At 40.5% G+C, this 23,191-nt stretch overlaps 1 protein-coding gene across 1 annotated transcript in view; it reads left to right on the forward strand.

Moving 5' to 3' along the window:
* cntnap2a (contactin associated protein 2a) overlaps positions 1–23,191 on the forward strand; it is a 319,930-nt gene that overhangs the window by 258,527 nt on the left and 38,212 nt on the right. Inside the window, exons 16-17 of the mRNA XM_070852601.1 lie at positions 10,999–11,155; positions 14,604–14,731. Coding sequence (XP_070708702.1) covers positions 10,999–11,155; positions 14,604–14,731 — 285 coding nt within the window. The remainder of the gene's footprint in view (positions 1–10,998; positions 11,156–14,603; positions 14,732–23,191) is intronic.

Consider the following 23,191-nt stretch of genomic DNA (forward strand, 5'->3'; position numbering starts at 1 on the left):
TTTGGTTCATGTGCTATATAATATTTCAGAAAGACCAACCATCTGTTCAGTGTTTAACTGATAGGAGTGCACTCTGTTGAAGCCTTGTCATGTCAAGGTAGAGTAGGAGTGAAAGACAAAGGACCTGACATACAAATGTAGCCTGAATTTTAGCCTAAAGCTTAGTCTCCTCGAGAGAGATAGACGGAGATGGGTGGAAAGCAAGTGAGAAATAGAAGAACTGAAAGTAACACTATGTGAAGTTTAATGATAAAAAAAGCAGTAGACTCAGCAAAGGAGATGAGGAAAGAGGAGGGAGTTAGAGAATGAGAGAAAAGAGAAAGGAAGGCGGCAGCTGCAGTCAACCTTTAAAGAAATCAATAACTCAAGTTAAGATGGAGACAGCAGGGCAGTGAGAGAAAGAAGGGAAGAGGGCATGGAGAAATGGGGAGATGGGAATACCAAGGGAAGAAAAGAGAAAGCAGCTGAGAGAGCAGACAAAGCTGAAAACAAAGATTGAGTGTGTAAGAGAGGTAGAATAAGATAGGGAAGGTTGCTGGGTCTTTGTGTGCTCAGGGAGAAGCCCGGCGGGTTAGTGTCTGCCCCGGTGAGGTCAACCTCTTCACCTGCAGATCGACTGCAAATAAAGAGCAGGGTAGAAATGAGGAAGAGGAAAAGAATGTAGCAGGCTGGATGAGAGAGGAGTGTCAGAGGTTATTCTTTGTTCTCGTTTGAAAGACAGCGTACACCTCTGAAATGTCCACACTGTCTGAAACGTTTTTTTTTTTTCCTTTTGTGGCTCTCATTGTCTTAGACTGTAACAAATGCTTGCAAGAAACTCTTAAGGCTGATGCAATGATGAACATGTTGTTGTTTTAGAGTATCAGTGATAGTCAGTCAAGCTTGGTGTGGACTACTTACATCCCAAAAGAACTGTTACAGATGCTGGATCAGAAAGCAAACCGAAGGAAAGAATCATTTAAAGGATCCACAAACTGCACCAACGGCTCCAAGCTACTTTAATTCAGCTGTAGCAACATTTCCATCTCACAGAGATCTTTATCAGGCAAAGCAGAACGAAAAACAAATATAAAGAATGTATATTTAATTATATAGATATATAATAACATGGAGAAATATACATATTAGATAGGCAAAAACAACTAGAAACATTAAGATTAATATTAAATATCCTAGCTGTTTTTGCCCTTCTCATAGAGGTATGTCAGACAGTGTTGTTGAGCTCTGATTATATTGGTCCAAACAAGGAGTAGATTGATCCATCCTGTGTAGATCGCAATCATCTGAGATGGTGTTTTTTGATTACAATGCCTGACTGCTAAAGGTGAGGTAAAGTTGCTGGGAGCTATTAGTGCGGTGTGTGAATCCTTAAAATGATTCTCATTCAGACATAGAGTCACACATTGTTACGGTAAAGCCACAAACGAGGCTAGATCTCCAAACCATAACAACATTGTTTAAGTCAGCATTGACAGGAATAAAACAAAAGAGAGAGTGACACAAGTACAGACAGGAGTGAGAACGCACTGATGAGTGTTGAGAGCATGTTTTGCCTCCATCTTTCTTTCCAAGACTTCTTTCTTCACTTAAATACATTTTAACCAGGATGTGACATGAAAGGCATATTATTTGATCATGCCACGTCAGAGTACAAGAAAAAAGCAAAAGGAAATGGTTTAGTAGTTGTTTGCATAGTAGCACAGCTGAACCATAAAAAAGAAAAAGAAAAAAAAGAAGTCAGAATTCAAGGAAAAAAAATGTCTGTAAGGATGAAAGCCTGAAATCCATCATGCTCCTGACAACAAAGTAGTGCAATGATGAGAGCACACGGTTGTCAGCAGGATGCACACCCCCTTCACAAGTAATACAAAGCCAAAATCCAGCAAGGGCTTCTTTGATAATTGATAGACACTAGAGCGACTTGTTTCTGTTGCATTGTGTCACAGACTCATAAGAGAATTTTTGACTTTTGTTGTAGATCTGTGCTGCCTGCTTGCATGTTTGCATGCTGGCATCCACGCAAGTGCAGTCAGAGTATTATACCAAATGAAAACTATTTAACAGCATATCTGAAAACAGCAAAATAGCTCTAACTAGTCATACCAGGTCGGTGTCTAGTCATAGTGCTATAAAATGCCATTTTATCTTTGTGCTTTACATAATCCTAATCCTCTTGAGTTTGTGTTTACCAAGCAACAAACACCACATCGGACTGTTGAACATCTTGTCGTGAGCCTTGATGAATATTTTCAAAAATCATTATTACTCTAAGAAAATATTACCTCCCATAGAGGGGGATGTTTACGGCTGTGTCTGCTTGATAACATGTTTGCTTTGGAAAATCTGAGTTAAAACCCTGTGAAGAAAAATATGGATTCAGCGTCCTTTGATTTCACAGTCTATATGTTCTGGGCATAAAGACTAAAAAACATAGGCGAGTTTATGCTTGAATGAGCAAATGAGAAAATGTCCATTGCTGACATCCTTAATGAAGCTGAGTAATTACCTGAACCACACTTGGGATTTTCTTTTCTTGTCTCCTCTTTTTCTGACTGTTGTGTGCGTTTTCTCTTCTCCAGCTGCCTGTTTTCTGATCTGTCGTGTTCTCTCCACCAGCCTCTCTTTCTGATTTACACTTTCTCTCCCTCCTGCTCTCTTCCTCTTTGCCCTCGCCTCTGCTGAGTTGTTTATGCCCTGTTCATCCTCCTCTGTAATTATGAGTGTTGTTCACTGTATCCCCGTCCATATGACGAGCCCGACGAATATGCAAGGAGATGGATGGCGCGAGTAAAATCGCAGAGTGAAAAACGAGTGTGTCTTGGCAGAAGCCATTTTCCTCATGACACATCTGTCCATCGGCCTTGACCTGAGGGGACACAGCACTAAATCTGACTTATTGTCATGTACACACAGGCACACACACACACACACTGATTGAGATTACCCTGCGGTAATGATGATTATGGTTGTTTATGGTCTTCAGCCCACACTTTTGTCAGTTACAACGGCTGCCAGAGGTGTGTTTTTTTGTGTGTGTACATATTCTGCTTAGTTTGTGCTTATGTTTGTGTGTACGCACACGTTCCAGCTCTAGTGCACACTTTAGAGTGAACAATGGGGGGGGGGTGATTGTGGTGGAGTGGGGTTATTGTGTCCTTTATCAAGCAGACAAGCCAATTAGGGGCACAACCATTGATATTAATTTTCCCTTCCTCCCCCTCTCTCCTGTTTCTGCGATATTTTTCATTTAATGGCCAAATACACTCTATGATGACCTGTAAAGAGTTGCTGATGGGTGCAGAGGTATGCAGAGTAAATTTACTAGAGCATGACGTTGTGCTGAGCATCGGGTGGGGGAAGAAGGCTCAGCCTCAGAACTGTCAGAGAGGTGGATCGTGTTATGGGTGCTCTGAGGTAGAAATTGTTGAAATAACTCATTATCCTTCCCCGGCCCCTTGAACTCTGCTGTGTGTTCCGATTTAGAGAACGGAGATGTCTCGCCTGACACTGCATGCACTGCAGGCAACAGTGAACTCATTTCTACACTGTTCCTCTTTAGCTCTCTCCCTCTACCACCCAAACAATGCATTTATAGAATTTATTTGTGCTTTTCTCAACCAGGAGCACAACAACAAGAAACAGCAGGTGGTTTGAGAAATGCATGTTTACCCTTTATTTACCATTATTTCTCTTTTACCTTACCTATTTCACTGCATTTCAGGCAGAATTGGTCTATTATTGCTAACCCAGCACAACTGAACATGTAAAAACATAGCAATTGCTTGATTTCATGATTAATGGGTTGCTTGATTTTTTTTTTTCTATAATACAAAATGCCAACAGACATACAGCATTATGAATCCATGGCATATTAAATGTGCTTTTTAGAATCCAAATTTCTGCTTACATTCAGCTTTTCCTGCCAAAACACACTGTGTGTATCCTTGAGGCTTAATAAACATGCTGAATGCATTTCCTTTCCTATAAAACATTTGCAGAGCAGATTTTTAGAAGGGTTTAAAATATCCATTGTTTACATCCATGTGTTTGTATGCTGGTAGTTTTCTTCTTATTTGTTGAACTTAGTGCAGCCAGTTGTTACCACCAGCTGGCAGAAACAGCTGGCGGGGCTGTATGTTGGATCACACACTTGTATGTGCTTGTGGGTGTCCTTTTGCACAACATATTAACAAAACGGGGACCCACTCGTAGAAATAGCTCCATAGCACTAGTGGTCAAAAACTCCATAAGGCACCTTTAAGTTACCATAGAATATTCAGAGCCTCATTTCACCACATTTTCTCAACCAAGGCTAAAGAATTACAAGGATTTACAGATCAGAGGCGTTGGATATTTTGGTATGCATTGTAGCCCTTTGCAGATCAAACCACATGGGATAGATGGGGAGGGTATGTGTTTCAAATACACATGGATCAGGGCATGGGGAGTTTGCAATTAGCATGGATTAAAGGGCAAATCATAGCGTGACTAATGAGAACATAAAGAGATTAGATGCCAGGAAAGAGTCGTGGAGACATGGGATAGATCAGCAGATACGGAGCATGGAGACGGAGAGAGAAAGGCCACTGAGACCAACTGATATGAGAATGCAAGGGAAAGGTGTGCAAGGCAGATATGAGAAAGGGAGGGGGAAAGAGTAGCCTGCTAGAGCCAGAGATCCAGGACTGCAAAGAGAGGGTAGAAAGACATAATAGGAGGAGAGATAAAGAGAAAGAGGCCTCTGAGACCAAGAGATATGAGACAGCAGCAGGAAAAGGTGGGGAGCATGAAGTAGAGAGAGGCCTAAGTATGTGGGAGCCATAGAGACGGAGAAAATGGTGGTGGGGCTGGAAGGTTGGAGGGGTTCTCGAAGTAAATCTATGGAAAGGTGGTCTGGGAGAGGAGAAAGATTGAGACAATAGAAAGAGACAGGGGAGCTAGGCAAAGACTCAGAGACAGATTAAAAGTAACAGAGAGGAGAATACAGAGACACACATGCACTCATATAGATAAACAAAAGAACAGAGACAAAGAAAGAGGCACACCATTTCTCTCTCTTTTTCTTATACGCGCACAAACGCACATTGCATTATCTGTGGCTCTTGGGAAAGATCCCGCGGCATGGCTAATATGCCTCCCCACAGTCTGCCCACAAAAGCAGAGATGTTAAGAGGATGGGCGGCTAACAAAGACCAGCAGGTGTAGAGTGGAGACACCAGGCTCTCTGCACGACAAACAAACGATGACAACAAAGACCAGAAATCAACAGCCCCGACAAAGACAAATTGATCCTCGACTTTGTGTAAAAATGTCTCCAAGATTGAAAATGTATATGTGCTTGTGTGTAGGAAAGTCTTGTCTTTGTCCATAGCCCCTGAGAGTGAGGGAAGGGTTATGTGTGTGTGGATGTTTTTTGTCTCCTTGTGTACATGAGACTTATTCTTGCTCTTTTTTCTAAATAATACAGTACCTGCTCTTGTTAGAGGGGAGAGGAAGAGAGTATTGATTCATTTTCACATTCCTCAGAGATGAGTGCAGAAAGCAGATGAACTGTATATATTCTCATCTGCGCATGCATGCGCCAAGTGTGTGTTTGCGCTTACTGCACATTTGCCCTCTGACAGACACCTGTCATTTAGCAGGATCACCGAAGGAATTCAGTGTAAATGCAGGTAATTACACTTTTTGAGGTGTAATGACTCCGGGAAAGGCGATGCCCAAAACCGGTTTATGGGAAATCCAAATCGAGGGCTTATGAATGCCAGTCTGGCATTTCAGCTCCAACTGACCACCTTTCTTAAAAGCCATCATTTCCCAGTGTGGGGATAGAGCGACTGAGCATGTCAAGTGCCATTTTGCATCCACTGACCTTTCAGTTCATGGTCTGACTGGCAGGAGTATGATTTCTTGATATGAACTAAGCGTTGCTCGTGCTTGCTTGTGTTTTACTTTTTTTTGACACTTAACTCTTTAAAGCCAAGTGTATCATATTTTATACATACACCTCTACATCATCAGTGTGATATTTTTTAGGTTTTTTTGTATTTTATCTGTGTTTTATATGTTTTTGTTTGTTTAAGATAAACGGAGCACAAATGGCACAAAAATGTTGGATGTAGCAAAAATGATACAAATTAAAATCTTTTAAACCTTAAAAAAAAAAAAAAAAATGTGTAATTTGTCAGAAGGTTCAATAAACACTCCAGTTTCATTTTCTGGCAATTACTTCATGGTTCAGGCTTTAAAGGGTTAATGTGTTCTGCAGACCAATCTGTCCATAAAATCTGCCAATAAGATATTTGACCCAGAGCCAAATACTATTGGTGCGATACGCCAGTGCAATACAGATATAGTCTAATCTGCTGCTACATCAGCCATCCATCATGATTAAGGACCAGCTATAACCAGCAAATAATTGGTTAATGATTTAGAACTTGCTCATCACTTTTCACTTTGATATGAAGAGCAAAGTGCAAACTCAAAGGTTCACCACATCTTCATCACCTGGCTAAATTCTCAAAGTCTCAAGACAATGAAGAACGTATTTTCCATTAACAAACTTTCAAACCTCAGTCAACAACATATATGTTTGACGTAACTCACATGCAACAGGGTCACTACTACAGAGCTCGGACCTAAGACAAACAATACGATTGACATTTGGTTCGGCTTATCACTACGAAGATAACTATCATGCTCTGTCTCTCGCAACCTCTATCTTTTTTCATTGTTGTCTCTCTTTTTTCTGTCATTCTTATCTCACTGCCTTCCAGTTGCTCTCCTGCTTTGTCTTTGTCTTCCCTTCTACAGCTGTATCTGTCTCCTAGAGTCGAGTCTCTGTGCAAAATACAGCAGACAAGATGAAGATGTAGACATTAACCCCTCTAGATAAGAAGGGAGATAAATAAACAAGAGTGACTGTAGGTGTGAGTGCTGGCATGTTTTGGTATGTTGTTGAAATAACAGATAGATAAAGCAACACTTAGTGTTGTGTGGCTGTTCCTGAGGACAGAAGAGAAACACAACCCCAGGCCTGATCAATCTGTCATGTCTGTTTTCTCCCGTGAACATTTAGCATGTTTGTAGATGATGTGACTGTGGGAGCAAAAGGAAGGGGCAAGGACAGCTGTAAAGACTGTAATTCTACCATTCGCCTTTGGTTTCTCTTCAAAAAATAACATTGACTATAGTCTTTATGATCGTCTGCTGATGATCTCTCTCTCTCTCTCTCTCTCTCTCTCTCTCTCTCTCTCTCTCTCTCTCTCTCTCTCTCTCTCTCTCTCTCTCTCTCTCTCTCTCTCTCTCTCAAACAGACACATACACCCTGGAGGGCCCTGCGGCACTCTGCGGGTCTCTGGCCTTGTTTCAGTCCTCAGTCTTGACAATTGGGCCACTATAATGTATAAAGCTAATGATTTGTGGGTCGGGTCGGTTCGTGTGGTTAATTAATGCATATTGTTGCAGTTTGAGTGGTGCAGATCAGCTCTCACAGCAGGTCAGGTTGGTGCAGGCATTAAAAAGAATCCTCACCTCACTATAGACTGCTGTTCAAACTAAGATGAACAATAATACATTATAGCTTTTTTGCTTGTGTCTTTTTTTGAACTAAGTAATAAAATATTTGAAGCAGGATGAAATCTAAGTTGAGCCCTGAGCGATGTTTAGTGGAAATTCTCACCGCTCCCCTCCTTTCAAATGCTCTGGCGGAATATTCATCCGACAGAACCGTGCTACAATTCAAAAGACAAGGTGTACATCTGCTTTCATTTTACAGAAATCGGTTCTGTTTTTTTGGTTTTTTTGCCAGTTAATCCCTTTGCTCTTTACATTTTTTAAATTATTTTACCCCACCAAGACTGCTCTAGCATTTTATCAATTCAAAGCAGAAGTGCTCCTTCTGTCTATTTTCTCTAATAATTGTTAAGACCAGAAGTACACATGAGAAGAGAAATGACTCAAATGCTCGACATGAGGCAAACAGATGGTAAAAAGGTGCAGTTTATTGCTGAACATGATCAACAAAGATAAGGCTCCAAAAACAGACAATAAAAAAAAAAAATAAAATTCACGAATACTAACCTGACTAGGCTCTAACACTGACTAGGATGCTGACACAAGGACACAAGACGATCTGGCACACAACAGGGGAAGACGCAGGCAACATACACACCAGGGAAGGGAGCACAGGTGGAAACAGTGAGGGCGGGGCAGACAGTCACAGGAGGGACAGGAAGTCAGGAAGGGTCAAAGGGCCTGAAACGAGAGGGAAGAGTTGAACGCCACAATAAAACAGGAAATACAAAACACATGAACTAAACTTAACAAACTTGACGAGACATAACAGCAATGTTGCATTAAAACACGCATACCAGTTCCACTCATGATCATACTCTAGTGGGATTTCTGATAATTACCATGCACCTGCTTTTAAAACTCCCGGACTGCACCCAAGCACACAGACGCACACGCACACACACACACACACACACATACACACATTTTGGCAGTGCCCTCTCTCTGCGGCTCTCCATATGAACTCTCTGCCAGTAGGACTCTATCTCTCTGTGCATATATCTTCCTCCATCCATGCTGTCATTCTCTCATCTCCCCCTCCACCCTCTTCCTCACTCTCCACTCCTCAGTTGTTTGTTTTGGCAGAGCTTAAACAGAAACACACAGGAGACATGACTGGCACAATATATTGCTCCCATTCCACCTGATGCCCTGTTGCTACTCCTATACCGCTTCTCCTCTCCTTTTTTTAATGTCAAAATAGTTTGCTTGCCCCTCCACCCGTCTCAAAAACCTGAAGTGAAACTTGAGTGAAGAATCTCATCGGGTGCATTACGACACGACATGGCAGGGTTAAGGAGAGGCCAAGCAGAAAGGGAGAGAATGAGACTTTGGGCTTTTTGGGCGTCCACTCACTGTTGCACACCGCATGCTTTGACTTTGTCGCAGAAACAAGATGGCGGTGACTTGTCTTTGCAGTATGACCTTCATGATCATGTTTGAAACTTTATGCTTAGTGCAAGACATTATTTATTTATATATTTACATATGTATGCATACATAGAGCTTGCGCCAGCATAAAGCGCACAAAGGAGCTTTAAGTTATTTTTGTTATAGCATCTTCTGCATCTTTGCAGAAATATATGATTCTGAGATTGGAGATGTTTGATGCTGGAACCTGTTCGCTGATTATGGAGCATCGCTTATGTAACAGCAACAATTAATCAATGCTGCAAAGTGCTTCACAAAGGCAACACGATGAAACAGACATGTCGTTAAATGATCAGGTTTTGAAAGAAAACAAATTAAAAAACAGCATTTGGTGCATAAAAACCAATACAGTGTAGAAAAAAGTAAAGATAAGAGAAGGAAAACATGTTTTAAAGGACAGTCCAAGGGTAATTAAACCTCAGAAAATGAGGCAAGGCTCTCCAAGAAAAGTGTGTTTTAAGAGGGTCTTAAAGGAGATCACTGAGTCAGCTGACCTGATTTCCTCCAGCAGATCGTTCCATCGTTCCATGTGGCAATCATTTTGTCCTGATGTCTTGTTTTACTCCATGTTTCTGTCATATTTCTACAAGAGTTAGAAGGAAACATAATTGCACCCACTTGCCATTCACTTAGAAAAGTGGCCGCATATCAGCTTCAAGGACGATGACATGACACTCACTAATTGGGTTGAGGGGCAAGATGGATAGCCTTCCGGGAGGCTGGGGGCTTAGCTTGGTTAGCTGTGGTTAGGGAACTCGCTGACCTATCTGTGAAGGTCTTAAACTCAAACTTGGTTCTTACTTAGAAGTACTATTGAAGTACAACAACACAAACACACGCGCACGTACATACGTGTTCACACAAAGGGAGGGGATTGTGAAGTCTCTGAGGAGGCAGTGCTAATCCTATTGACTATGGCTTGTCTGAACAGTGGCCTGAAGAGAGATGAGGCTAATTCTCTTTATAAGGACAATAAACCCACAGGTCACCAAGGCCAAACACACACACACACACACACACAAACAGAAGATATATAACCACACAGACACATCCATAGCTTCACCCTGTAGTTCATAAAATCAAAAGTGTTATAATACAGTATATCACACCTCTCCATGCAGTTGCGCAGCATGAAAAGTCTGCTTCAGTCCCCTCCTGTAAAAAATGTGGCTCAGGAGATTTCATTGTCTCTGATGAAATTTGACAAAGCGATATTGACAATGCAGCCGTTTTTGCTGGAATAAAGAGGGAAACGCAATATAGTTTCATCTTCTCTTTATTGTGATGTATTTCCAGGCACCAGAATATTTACACCTATCTCTCCACCTAGTTACTGCCTCATGCCAGAAAATGTTATCCAAGGCAAAGAAAACAATATTTCATTTCTTATTGAAAAGCAGCGATCTTTCACCTTTCGTCCTCTCATTAAAACACACACACTCACAGACACACATGCACACAAAGAGGAGTCTCAGCACCTCTGTAGTGCACATCTGTTTTCAGCAGATGTTCACGGAAACACTTATAGACAGAAAGATTCAGGTATTATAATGCAAAAGATAAATGTGCATGCAGTACCGACGTTGTGTTTTAGTAGATCGCTAAAATCACAGGTGTGATCTGTGACTAAGTGCGCCTGCCAGTCTCAAAGGCATCTACCATCCAGCTGTGTAAGGCATGTTAAGCAAATGAATAACATTCACCATGCAGCTGCTTGCTGTCAATATAAATCTTTTTAATGCGACAAAGGCCTCAAACAGTTAATGATTCCTCAATTAATCACTAGAAATGAGAATGAGTTTGGACAGTTTATTAACACAACTTAATTGCCCTCAGAGAAGTTTGTGTTTTTGCCTCTGCTGTACTTCTCTGTGATGGATACAGTGAACATACTTGTATTCAGCCGGAAACCATTGGGGACATGTCTGTCCTTTTTCTTGAAAGGAACTGACACATTGTTCTTTTTGTCTGTGTGTGTCTTTGTTTTCTCCCTAGATGGGACTCCCTACACATGGTGGGTGGGTCGGGGCAGTGAGAAGCACTTCTACTGGGGGGGCTCAGGGCCTGGCATCCAGAAATGTGCCTGTGGCATCGACAGGAACTGCACTGACCCCAAATACGACTGCAACTGCGATGCCGACCACAAGCAATGGTGAGTCAGACTGTTGCGTAAAAGTTCAGCAGGAGCACAAACAGTTTGTATTGCACCGATTAACTTAGCCTGTAGTTTCAGTTTGGCAGTGATTGTAATAAAACAGCTCGCAGTGAAAAGTTTTCAGTCACACCGAGTCCACCTACTGCAGTGGAGTATGGGGGGCCATACTCAAACATTCATACGGCTCAGTCAGCGCATCTTTTTTTTTTATATCATTCTGTGTAATGCTCCTTCGAGTATCCACCTGTATCCATCCCACTTCAGCTTTACAGATTTGTCTTGTGACCAGTTCTATAGTACATCTGGGTTTTTGAGTTTTTATGGCACATATACTGTAGAAAAAAATATGTTTACCCCAGAGTTCTACCTGAAAATTATGGCTAAAGAAATATTGTCTGTTTTTTCCTCACAATATGTATTAAAAAGCCTTAAAACTCGGTAGCAAATCGCTGCAATACAAGAACACAATTGACTGCAATACAAAAACAATGCTGCTTCTTTTCCTCCATGCACATGGATCATCAACTGCTGGGAAAGCAGATGTCAAATCCAAATTTATTTACCAAAAAATACCAGGATTTAGCAGTATGGATATCCAGCATACTTTTTTGGCTGTGCTGACCCTCTGCACAGCAAAGATATTTAGATATCTTACTGACCCACTATCCTCTGTGCAGCAAAGATATTTAGACATAGAGAGCTCCGACAGATGACAGCGCTTTGACAGTGAAGTGACGTGCAGACAGAATTTATGCGCAGATTGCAGTAATATCTGCGGGCACTGTGGTTAATCTGGTCATAAAAATTAACATCCTGATTAATAGCAGATGGGTTGCGGGTGGGTGAAAACTTTAGACGCTGTGCCCATGTACCAACGAGCCCCAGCAGCGTAACTCCATTGATTATTTAAATCTCCAGACGTAGTGACAGGATTGGTCAGGATCCAATGTTAATTCATGTTCTGTGTCCTTCTGCACATCCAAAAGGCTGCACACACACAGTCCAGGTTGATACAGTAAAAAAGTCTAAAGCCACCATCCTTCTGCTAAATCCTGAGCTCCATCAGTGCTATAAAACATTTTATTTCAGGACCTAAAAGTTTAATTCTGTTTATCCCAAGAGTTTCCTATCCTGTTAAGTTTATAACTACAGTTTTTAGTTTTGCTGCTTATATGTCCCATGATATTTACTGCACTGAGATCAATGCATACGTGGAAACGACAATTACTGAAAGCAGCCTCTGTAATCTCCAAAGTATATCATTAAAGAAAACACTCATACATAAATACAACACACAATAAAGAAATGACCTGGTAAGCTCAGCCTGCAGTCCACTGCGCACAATAGGAATATTGATGGAAAAAAATGGCGAATGGTGTTTTTATCTCCAAGACCTTTTTTTCAACAATATTCAAATTTTGTGCTGCTAACCTTTTGAGGACAGCTACAGTATGCACTACAATAAAGAGAAAAAGTATGCAATTTGTGATGCAGGATACAAGTACATATTTAATGAGTCAGCGTCAGACAGACAGTTTTAACCATCTCAGGGACTTGATGTTGGTTCAGCTAGCGAGCTAGAGCTGAATAAATCAGGGCAGTTGGTATTTTACACAGCGAAATCGGTCATTAACTAGAAATATGCTGCCTTTATTCTACTCTACTCTACTGTCAGTCAAGTTCCAAAAAACTTCTTACCTGCCTGAATAAAATGTATGGAGTCAAGATTCCCGCTACTGACAACTGCCCAGTATTACCAGTAGTCTTTTCACTGCAGCTTCACCGGAAAAGTTAGGGGTTAAATGTTTAAAGGTTCTTTAGGGACAGAAGAGTGTTTGTCGTTCAGTCAGCCCGGCCAAAGACTTTCTCAGTTGGTCAGAGGAACTTTTTTACAATATCAAATGTTTTTAGCTGTTTCTCAAAAACATTACAAATAAATTGCAAAGGCCAGTACCTATTAAGTGTCCATTATGCATCAGCAGTAAATGTTCTGTCACAGAGAATTTCACTTTGGTTGACTTTGATGTATAAAAACACCACTGAATCCCTGCATAACTACTACAAAGAACAGAGTCTCTCGCATGAAAGACTGCAAAATGATGCTGCTGTGTCAACTGAACTTAATAGTGAAATATATCACACCCATGGAAATTTTGATGGGACAATTTCACAGTGCTGAAACTAAAATTGTCACTGCTCTAATGCTAATGTTTGCATTAATCTGTCAGCTCAGAGCCTACCTTAGCTGGACAGTCTGAAGAGGTGTCTAACTTCAAAGGCTTCAAAGTGAGCTGAATGATTAATGTCACCATCAATGATGTGTTTACTTAAGAGGAATGTTTCCCTCCTGAACCAACAGTTTGTGTTTCAAAGCTCTTTTACGGTGATGAATATTCTCATTAAACCAATTGCACCGCAGTCTGTGGGTGTGTGCATGTGCGTACATGCTGTATGTTAGCAAGCAGGAGAGATTTCATTTGCTTTCATGTCTCCCTCCTCATCTCTAAAACAGATGAGATTAGAAATAAGTCTTACCCTGTCTCGTTTTCTCCATTAATACAACATGCATTATTGTCTCATTGTTTGGCTGAGTGACTTTTTGAAATATTACCCATATAACTCTATTTCCACTTGTTACCCATACTTTTGGCAGCGCATAGACACACACATGCATACACAAAGCCGCAAAATAGATCTTTCATTTCCAAACCGAATTAAAATCAAACAGTTGTGTGAAGAATCAAGAACACAAAGTACTCAAACTCATTCCCACTTTAAAGGTTGTGATGCAAATATTTAATACTTGTACTGCTGCTGAGGTATTGTCAGTGGACGAGTTCATTTGATAGGAAGAAAAAGTGATAAACTATTTCACAAATGTATAATTGATTGATTGATTGATTCTTTTTCTATTCATCCCCCGTCTCATCCATAGATTGATTTAATCCATGCTGTAACATTTATTCATGTGTATGTCCCTGTTGTATTGATTATACATTCCAACCTTTAACCACAGTATTATGTGTATTATATACGTTTTTGCAACATGCGCACTGACCTGTTTTCCAATCATAGTAACAACTTAAAGATATTTGCATTTATTATTATATTTATTTTTACTATTATTAAGTGAAAAAAAGACATATATATATACACACACACGCACATCTGTTATATCTATTAGATAGCAAGGATACACATGCACACACATATACTACTGTTTATGTATACTAGTACAAACGTAGACCCATAAACATATACACATGCAACCAGTCGAAAACCAAAACACGACTTATATTTAGTTCTCTTAATTATATGCTGTTATATTACCACAGCTACAAAAATCTAACAGCATAAAGGAAACAGGTATACATGCTTGTGCACAACTCCTCTACTACAGATATTATATATTAAGTGAATGCATATGCTCCGACTCATCTTACAGGAGAGAAGATTCGGGTCTCTTGATATATAAAGAACACCTGCCAGTCAGCCAGGTTGCCGTGGGTGACACCAACAGACCGGGCTCTGAGGCCAAGCTGACAGTTGGACCACTCCGTTGCCAAGGAGATAGTAAGTGCTGCGTTGTGCATGTCTGATGTGTAATTACACAACAGGTATACATAAAACAAATAAAAACCAATGAATACAAACAGAATAATTAATCTGTCTAACAAACTCAAATCTTGCTTGGTTGAATCTTAAAAAGATCTTACAAAGAGCCTAATCCTGATAACAAGCGTTGTCACGCCAGGAACAAACTGAAACTTCTGACTAATAATGACCTCCTTTGTATATGAAATAAAGGGCTCTCTATAGGTTCCAAAAGATACATCCTCTTGTCTAAAAAGTCAGCAAGGTAACATAAGATGTGTTCAGACTTTGGGTCAATCCCTGTTTCTCCTGCCTCCCCTTACTGTCCCTCCACTCAGCTTGAGTCAACCTCTCTCAATGCTTTTTCTGTAAGGAGTGACAATTACTCATAAAAACCTCAGTGTCAGCTGTCTCCATCACTATTGATGTATTCAAGCATGTAATGGGGGAACCGTGTAATACTGGAGAGCAAAGTGCAAAGCATCTTGAATTACTACCTGAATTTACTTTTTTAAGTGCTGGGTGCCTGGTGTGCAATCTGCTGCGGCTGCTAAGGGAGCTAAGCACAGAAAACTATATTAGCCACACGTTAAAAAATTCTCATTTCCAACATGGATATACAGAAAATGGTTAATGTTATGGTGATTATCACAGCCTTTGTTTGTGACCATCACACTACCATTCACTGGGAACCTTGACTGTTGTTAAGGACACATGGTTGACTGTTCCCCACCTGTCGTGCCTGCACATTACTGTAATGTGTCTTGGGTATCCAGTTGTTTTTCCAATTCTGTGGATGTTTTCAAATACTTTACAGTGGTAGCACAAAAACATCCTCCTCTGCTGTAAAAGTGCTCGACCTTTGCTACTCTAGTTGTTGCTCAGCTTACATACAACTAAATACCGCGAACCCACAATTAAATCCACCCACTATATTTCTTTACAGGAAGTGCAGATTGTACAACTGTGCGGTCAGTGAGGTGCTCATGATAGCTAGAATATTTAAGGGAGTTTGTTCTATTGCAAAAATGTGCAAAAACAAAAATGTGTCACAGCAGTATAGGCTAGATTATTTTACATTAATAAATTAAAGAAGTGGTAATTTAAGCAACCAGCAGAATTTGAACAAGGGAAAAAGTGCTTTGGTCTTAATTATCTTCACTCTCCTCATGCGGAAGAAAATCCTGGCTCTTTCTTCATCCCTAATCCCAGTGGAAATTAATATTATTAGTATGTCTTAGACTGTACAATACATTCAGACATTGTTAGTCAAACTTTTGGAAAGTAACAAACCTCTTTTGACTATTACATTTTGCTGCTGATTTTTTTGAAGGGCGTCTTAATTAAAAAGATCGTGAGAGAGAACAAGAGAAAACACTTCATGCATAGCGGAGTACAATTGGACACATTGTTATTCTGTGGTTGCACTTGAGTGTGAAAATAACACATTGCTCATGCTCACATTGTGCCGATCATTGACAGAAACAGATTCTTTATCTTGACTACTCTGGAAAATTATTGTGTGTGGGTGTTCTTGTACCCCTGTGTATGTGTGTTTTTGCATCTGTGGGTACACATATTTGTGATTGTGTGTGTGTGTGTGTGTGTGAGATTGTGTGTGATTGTGTGAGAGATTGTGTGTGTGTGTGTGTGTGTGTGTGTGTGTGTGTGTGTGTGTGTGTGTGTGTGTGTGTGTGTGGCCAGATAAAGGTTTCTGAGCTCTATTCATAGACTTTCCATTTAAACACTCATCCTCTCATCCTTTTATTCTCTTCTATCTTGTTCCTTGTAGTTTGGGCCGTTCCTCAGGTAAACATCAGATATCAGATACTGCAGAAACACACACACATATACAAACTGAGAGGCACTTAAATCCTTGCTGTTTTTCTTCCTGTCCATTCTTCTAATCAGTGTTGGCACACTACTCTCTGTGGGACTTTGGGTCAACTGGAGGACACACAGATTCTGTCGCTCTATCATATTGACCAGCTTTCTTTCCTCCCGACTCCTGAACCTGTGCTGTTTCATTTTGTTCTCAACCTACCTGCGCGAGTGTGTCAGTCCGACAGTGTGTACTGTGTTTCTGTCAGCATGGATGAATTGCATCACATTCCTGATGCATCTGTTATACTTGGCTAAATGGAATATTTCTCATTTTGAGTCTGAGTGGGCTTTTACACAAACTCATAAAAGTCAAACGGATAGTGAAAGCCTTATCATAATGATGTAAAGCCACATGGCCATAAGGAATAGCTCCCATTACAAGGGGATTTCAGTAGCTGTAAGGCTGGAGAAACACACACGAGTGTGTGTGCTGCGCACCAACACCCAGAGCCTGCACACCAGGGGTGTCTGCTAAGCGAGCTGAAGATGATGCTGACTGAGGCTTGTCAACATGTCAGAATACACCAGATGGACGTCACGCATGCCAACTCTTTAGAAAAGCAGCAACTTTATAACATTTGCTCTCCTGGATCAGCACATGCTGGTTACTGAACCTTGACTACTTGCTCTACCTGTATGGCTTGTCTGGTAGATGCCACCAGGTGCCAAGAGGCTGCTTTATTTGTTTAATATGCCCGAGGCCAGCAATGAGTCTTTTCTCTTAACCCTCCTGGCTGGGACCTGAGCATGTAACAGACTAGAACTACAGTAGGAGACAACAGTGTTTCATGTTTTTCTTTCGTCAGGAACAAGTGAACCAATCTCAATCTGATTCTGACTTCCCATATGTATTACCCATCGAGTGGATTCAGAACAGAGCTGCATGAATTCCTCGATCAAGTGGTTTTGCCTTTTGAGATTGCCTCTGCCTCCCTCATCCTTTCTCTGTATTTTTTTTCTCCTAAAACAAAACAGATTAAAACGGTACAGAGAGGAAGTAATGGTGGTATCTGCTGTGATGTAAAAAGTACTAGAGAGGTTTTGTAGAAAGTAATATCCTGTGGAGAGGAAAAGCAAACATGGATTTAATCTTTAGTGTATGGCAGTATGATCATTACGATACTAATGCTTCATATATTACCTATTGACTGCTCATTTTTCATACTAAGGGGAATAATAGAGTTGAGCTATGCAATCTCAGTGGACTGTGAGTGTAGATATGTGCATTCTGCATGTTCTACAGAGAGAAAGTGCTGCATTTAAAACCACAAAGGAATATAGCGAAGAATACCATAGTTGTGATTTCCACACAATTTTACTCCCATTTTTATCTATCTATCAGTCTGTCCGTCCAATTATCCGGGAGACAGGAAGTGGCCTGGTTCTGTCGAGGGTGCAGAACAAGACAGAACACCTGCCCTCACTCCTCGCTGGTGTCACACTCATTATGGTCCCTTCATCAACAATCTGCTGCCCCTCTCACTAATGTCCTCTCATCACAGAGCTGCCAACATACAAACAAACCTTGATTTAATGACCCATGACATCACATCTGTTTGTGTGTGTGGGTCTATCATGTAGCAGTATGGCAGACACAATTACTAAAGATGGATCCCTCTGTCACTTGGAAGGAGCCATATTCTCTTTGTCTTTCTCTATTATGCGCTGTGTGTGTCTGAGTGTGTGGGAGACAAAGAGAGAGTTATCCTCTTTTATATTGAGTGACCAAATTAACAAACTCACTTTAAAATGAAGATGACTTTGAGGTATGTTTGCAATAGTGCTGGCCAAGACACCGGAACATGGAGCATACATTATACATTGGCCCATTAAGGCATATTAAACATATATTAAAAATTTCACACGTGAATAGGTACTCCCTGTATGATTGATGCTTCTCATACTGAGCATGGAGCTCTGTCTCAGTAAGAGCAATGATGATTGGCTGCCATATAATGGGTTTTCATAGGCAAATGACTAATGTCTTGGGCAGTCAGGGAAAGTTTTAGCAAGGAGGTACTTATGTGTATGTGTGAATGTGCATGTGCACACTGTGTTTCTGTGGTGGACACAAGACCAAGTATGTGGAAGTTTGTGTGTGTGTGTGTGTGTGTGTGTGTGTGTGTGTGTGTGTGTGTGCGAGCTTGCATGTGCATGTGTGTACGTGGTCCAGCATTAATGAAGCCCATTTCCATGGCTAGTTTAATGGCAGCCTATACAGTCACAGGCGGACAGAGAGGAATTAGTCCCAGTTATTGATGTTAAAAGGGTTTGGACATTTTAATAGATGGGAATGAAAATAAATGACAGCAAATGAAGCTAAGCAGCATATGTTCTGATATTGTAATGCACTTGCTTTGAGACATGCCTGGCCTCATGACTGACCACAAATGAAACCTTACAGGGGTCACCTATGATATTCAAAACTAATTAATTGGTTTGTTCCAATTTGTCATTGTTCATATGCCCCCATATAGTTTCTGTTTAATTAATGTCATTCTGACATGCTCTTTAAGCCATTGATATATATATATATATATATATATATATATATATATATATGTGTGTGTGTGTGTGTGTGTGTGTGTGTGTGTGTGTGTGTGTGTGTGTGTGGGCATAAGCCACGGTCCATTTGGGTTAGCTCTTCATTTTTCTCTTTCTCTTGCTTTCTTTCACTATTACTTTTACTATTTCCTGAGCTTGTTGCAGGACATGTTACTGTAAACTATGGTGCTTTTATTTTTAGCATAACATTACTTTTATGAAAACGAAGGTGTACATGTATTCCATCCTCTCAATAATGTTTCACACATTAGTAAGGACTTAAATTAAATTTGTATTTTTCTTTCTTTCTTTTATAAACTTTCAAATAATGCAATACTTTCATGTCCTTTTGTCTCTTCATTTGTATCATTATATCTCTAAGGGGTTAGTGCTAAAAATGGATGACAAGAAACTTAATTACAAAGTCAGATTGATAACGGCTTCACAGGTCTCAGATGACAGATACAAATTACCTAAAGATTCAAATGCTACATTTAGTGCAAATATACAGCAACTAGACCATAAAATTACATGCCACCGATGGCTCAATTACACACAAATAAGATGAAATACAGGTCTCAATGGAAATTTTGAAATGAGCAAGAATTTGTGTGTTGTACCAAAGTTGCAGACATTTCAGAGCTATATATGTAGGTTCAAGTGTTTTGAACAACAGTATCTGAGCCATGCCCTTAGGGGCACTTTCTAAGTCAGATGCGTCACCTTCCAAGAGAGGTGCTGCTGCCTCTCTTGCTAGATGACACTATTCTTAGTCCTTTGATGGAAAAAGTCTCCCAACTTTGCACATGAAGTAATTAGAAGAACAAGTAACAAGAGGGGAAATTAAATGAGATGACACAACATGTGTTAGCTCTAGCGGGCCTGAGATCCTAAATGTCACGATCGACAGTGAGATTGCACCTCACACTGTGAGTCCATGCTGTATGTGTGAGAGTTATTAATATTAGCTATTTGTGGCACTAAGTGTAAGTCTATTCTGCCTGCGGCCAACAGTGTACATGAATTTGTATTTCAGATGCGCATGCACATGTATTTACTATGTGTGTTTGTTTGTGTACGTGTGCCTGAAAACGTCCTTGTTAATGACCTGAGACAGTGCAGTCAGTCATCCTTACCATCTGCTGGTACTGGCACATAACCCATCTGGTCAAGCGTAGACAGATGAATCATCTAGTTGGCTTCCAGACCCAAACTTCACCTCAAACTGCATCTCACATCATGTGAGCCGCTACAGTTCAGTGGGCTTAAGGTTTTTTTCTTTACATCAGTCCCTGTGGCCGAATCCAGAGGTCAGCAGCTGTTTACTGTGCAACACCGTGTTTCAGTCAAAGCAGTTGGTCCAAGAGATGTTCATGATGTTCATGCTTGAAGATAGAAACATCAATTTGTAGTGCATAATACTACTACCAATGATAATAATAATAGTAATAATAATATTAATAATAATAATAATTCAATCTCTGAAAAGGTGTTGGATTTACTGATTGAAGGAGGGTTCTTTTATGATTGTATTACATTTTCTAATTATGACTAAATGCCAACATAACTGAGGATGATGGGAATATCCTTACTTTGAAGGTATTTGTTTGGAAACTGAAATACTTAACAAACTGAAAATTTGTGACCTCAGGGTTGATTTGTGATGTCAGGGGGCCACCAGAGTCACTACAGTTCATCTTGAGGGGGAGATGAATATTTGTACCAAATTTCAGGGCAATCTGTCCGATAATTGTTGAGATATTTCACTCAAAGCTACAAATATGAACCTAATGGTGGCACAGGAGAGTCAGAGGATCACCAAGTTTGTATATACATCATCTAGGAAGAATAAATGTCTATACTGAATTTCATGGTTACAAATGTTAATTGTTGCATCGTTAATATAATATAATAATTGGCATTTGTGTAGTTGACACTGTGGGATTTTGCATTGTTACAAGCTGCTAATTGATGGTGCTCCTCCCATCCAGACAGCAGCAGCTCTTTCACACATTGCTGGTTTCCACTTTGATTTCTTTCGTATGCTGCTCAGTCCTTAGGTATGCACTTGTGAAGTGTTTCAGATAGTGGTTTAATGTTAGGTGCACAGGGATAGCAGATTTTCGAGGCCACCACCAAGATTCTTGAGACCATATAACATTTGGTACAAATTAAAAAATGAATTGACCATTATCCTGTCTCTCCAGGAAAAGAAATGTCTTACAATTGAGTAGCTCAGCCACAGACTTCCGGGAAGTAGATCTAAGATACTCTTGGCTAAGCTGTTTTGTCCACAGTGGTGCACCACACAATTAGACCAAGGACACCCAGGAGAAGTAGTGAAAATAGGATGAGAATTTCTGCTTTATCATCACCTTGGGGACCAATGAGACAGAGAAAAATGGCTTGTCAAGAAAACTGCTGTACTTTTGAAAACCACCTGTATTTGAAGCAGCCATCACTTACCACTGAGTTCCTGAAAGGCTCACTAATTTCTATGTACTGTAGTAATGCTAACACTGTAGTAATCTACACATGAATGCATACAAAAGGAAAGTGGTTTCAGTGCACACATGAGGTAATGGATGAATGATCTGTCTATCTTCCAAAGCCGGCCTCCCGCTGTGTGGTGAAGCAGGTGGCTGTTGCTGTCAAGCTCATTTTATAGAACTTGGGTCAATAAATCTCCCTGGCAAGAACTCCGTTTGGCTTGCCTATAAGCATGTTATCAACTATTATGGTTAATGGTTTAATATTTGTGGTGTCTGTCAGGAAAGACATTTGTGTGCTGGATCAGTTTTTGAAACATTTGTTTGATAAACATTTCAATATGGGAGTAATAAATGTGCCACAGAGCCTGGCCAACCAGTTGCATCTGTGGATCTGGCACAGGGGCTATCAGAGGTTTACGATTTGGCTTCCATGTTTATTCCTCTAACAGTGTTTTCTCTCCAACACTCGGTTTCTGTCAATCCCCTAATTTTTTTGTTCTTCTTTGCTTCTCACACCATGGATCACTCTAACGTCCCACTTCCCTCTTTTCCTCTTGTTCTCTCTCCCTTCTTCTGAAGCGTGACTCGCCTCGCGGCTACATCCTTGTGTCCTTCCTGCTCCTATGTCTTTGTCGCCCTTCTTTTTACTCTGCTGCTCAACACACATAGGTCGCCTTCAGTGCGTACAAATACACATCACAGCATTTTTTTAGTGCTCCGTGTGTATTTTTATGGCAGATTCACAGATTTTATGCAGTGTACACAAAAGGAACAAATTCTTCAGCTTTATGCAGATTAGAATGCTTTTCAGTTCTACTCATGTACCTTTTTTGTTATTGTACCTTTAAACTTGTGCATAAGCTCCAATTATCAAAACAATTCATTTGTAATCAGTCAGTGTTTTTGCATCTGAGTGTCGCCAACTCTGTGGCCCTAGTTTCCTTGCTTGCTATTATAGAACATCACAGTAAACACATAATGATTTGTTATTGTGGCCTCTGCAGGCTTCCTCCTGTTAAGTCCTCAAATTAACCCTGTTCAATAATTGGCTGTGCCTCCCGTAGAGAAATGAACAGTATTCCAACTTCAAACACGCTAATCACAAAGACAGCATCAGTAGGTGGTTGTGTGTGTGTGCGCTTGTGTGTGTGTGTGTGTGTGTGTGTGTGTGTGTGTGTGTGTGCGTGCTTGGCCCCTATCTGCCCTTGCCCCTGGTGACAGGATGTGAGGCAAGGAGGAGAGAGGAGGAGCGCAGCCCTGTGATTGGGGAGCACTTATCGCACCGAACCAGGAGACACACACAAAAACACACAGAGATGCATGGACTTTGGCACATACCTACACTTAGAGGCATGCACTCACATAAACACACACACACAACACACTCGCATGCATAAATGGATATAAACTCACACTTGAAAGGAGGCAAAGTGCTGCTGAAATGATAAGTCAATTAATTGATTAGTTGCTCGACAGAGAATTAATCAGCAACAGTTTTTATACCATTTGACATATATCT

The sequence above is a fragment of the Pempheris klunzingeri genome, chromosome 21 (assembly GCF_042242105.1).
Source record: "Pempheris klunzingeri isolate RE-2024b chromosome 21, fPemKlu1.hap1, whole genome shotgun sequence".
In the NCBI taxonomy this organism is placed as follows: domain Eukaryota; kingdom Metazoa; phylum Chordata; class Actinopteri; order Acropomatiformes; family Pempheridae; genus Pempheris; species Pempheris klunzingeri.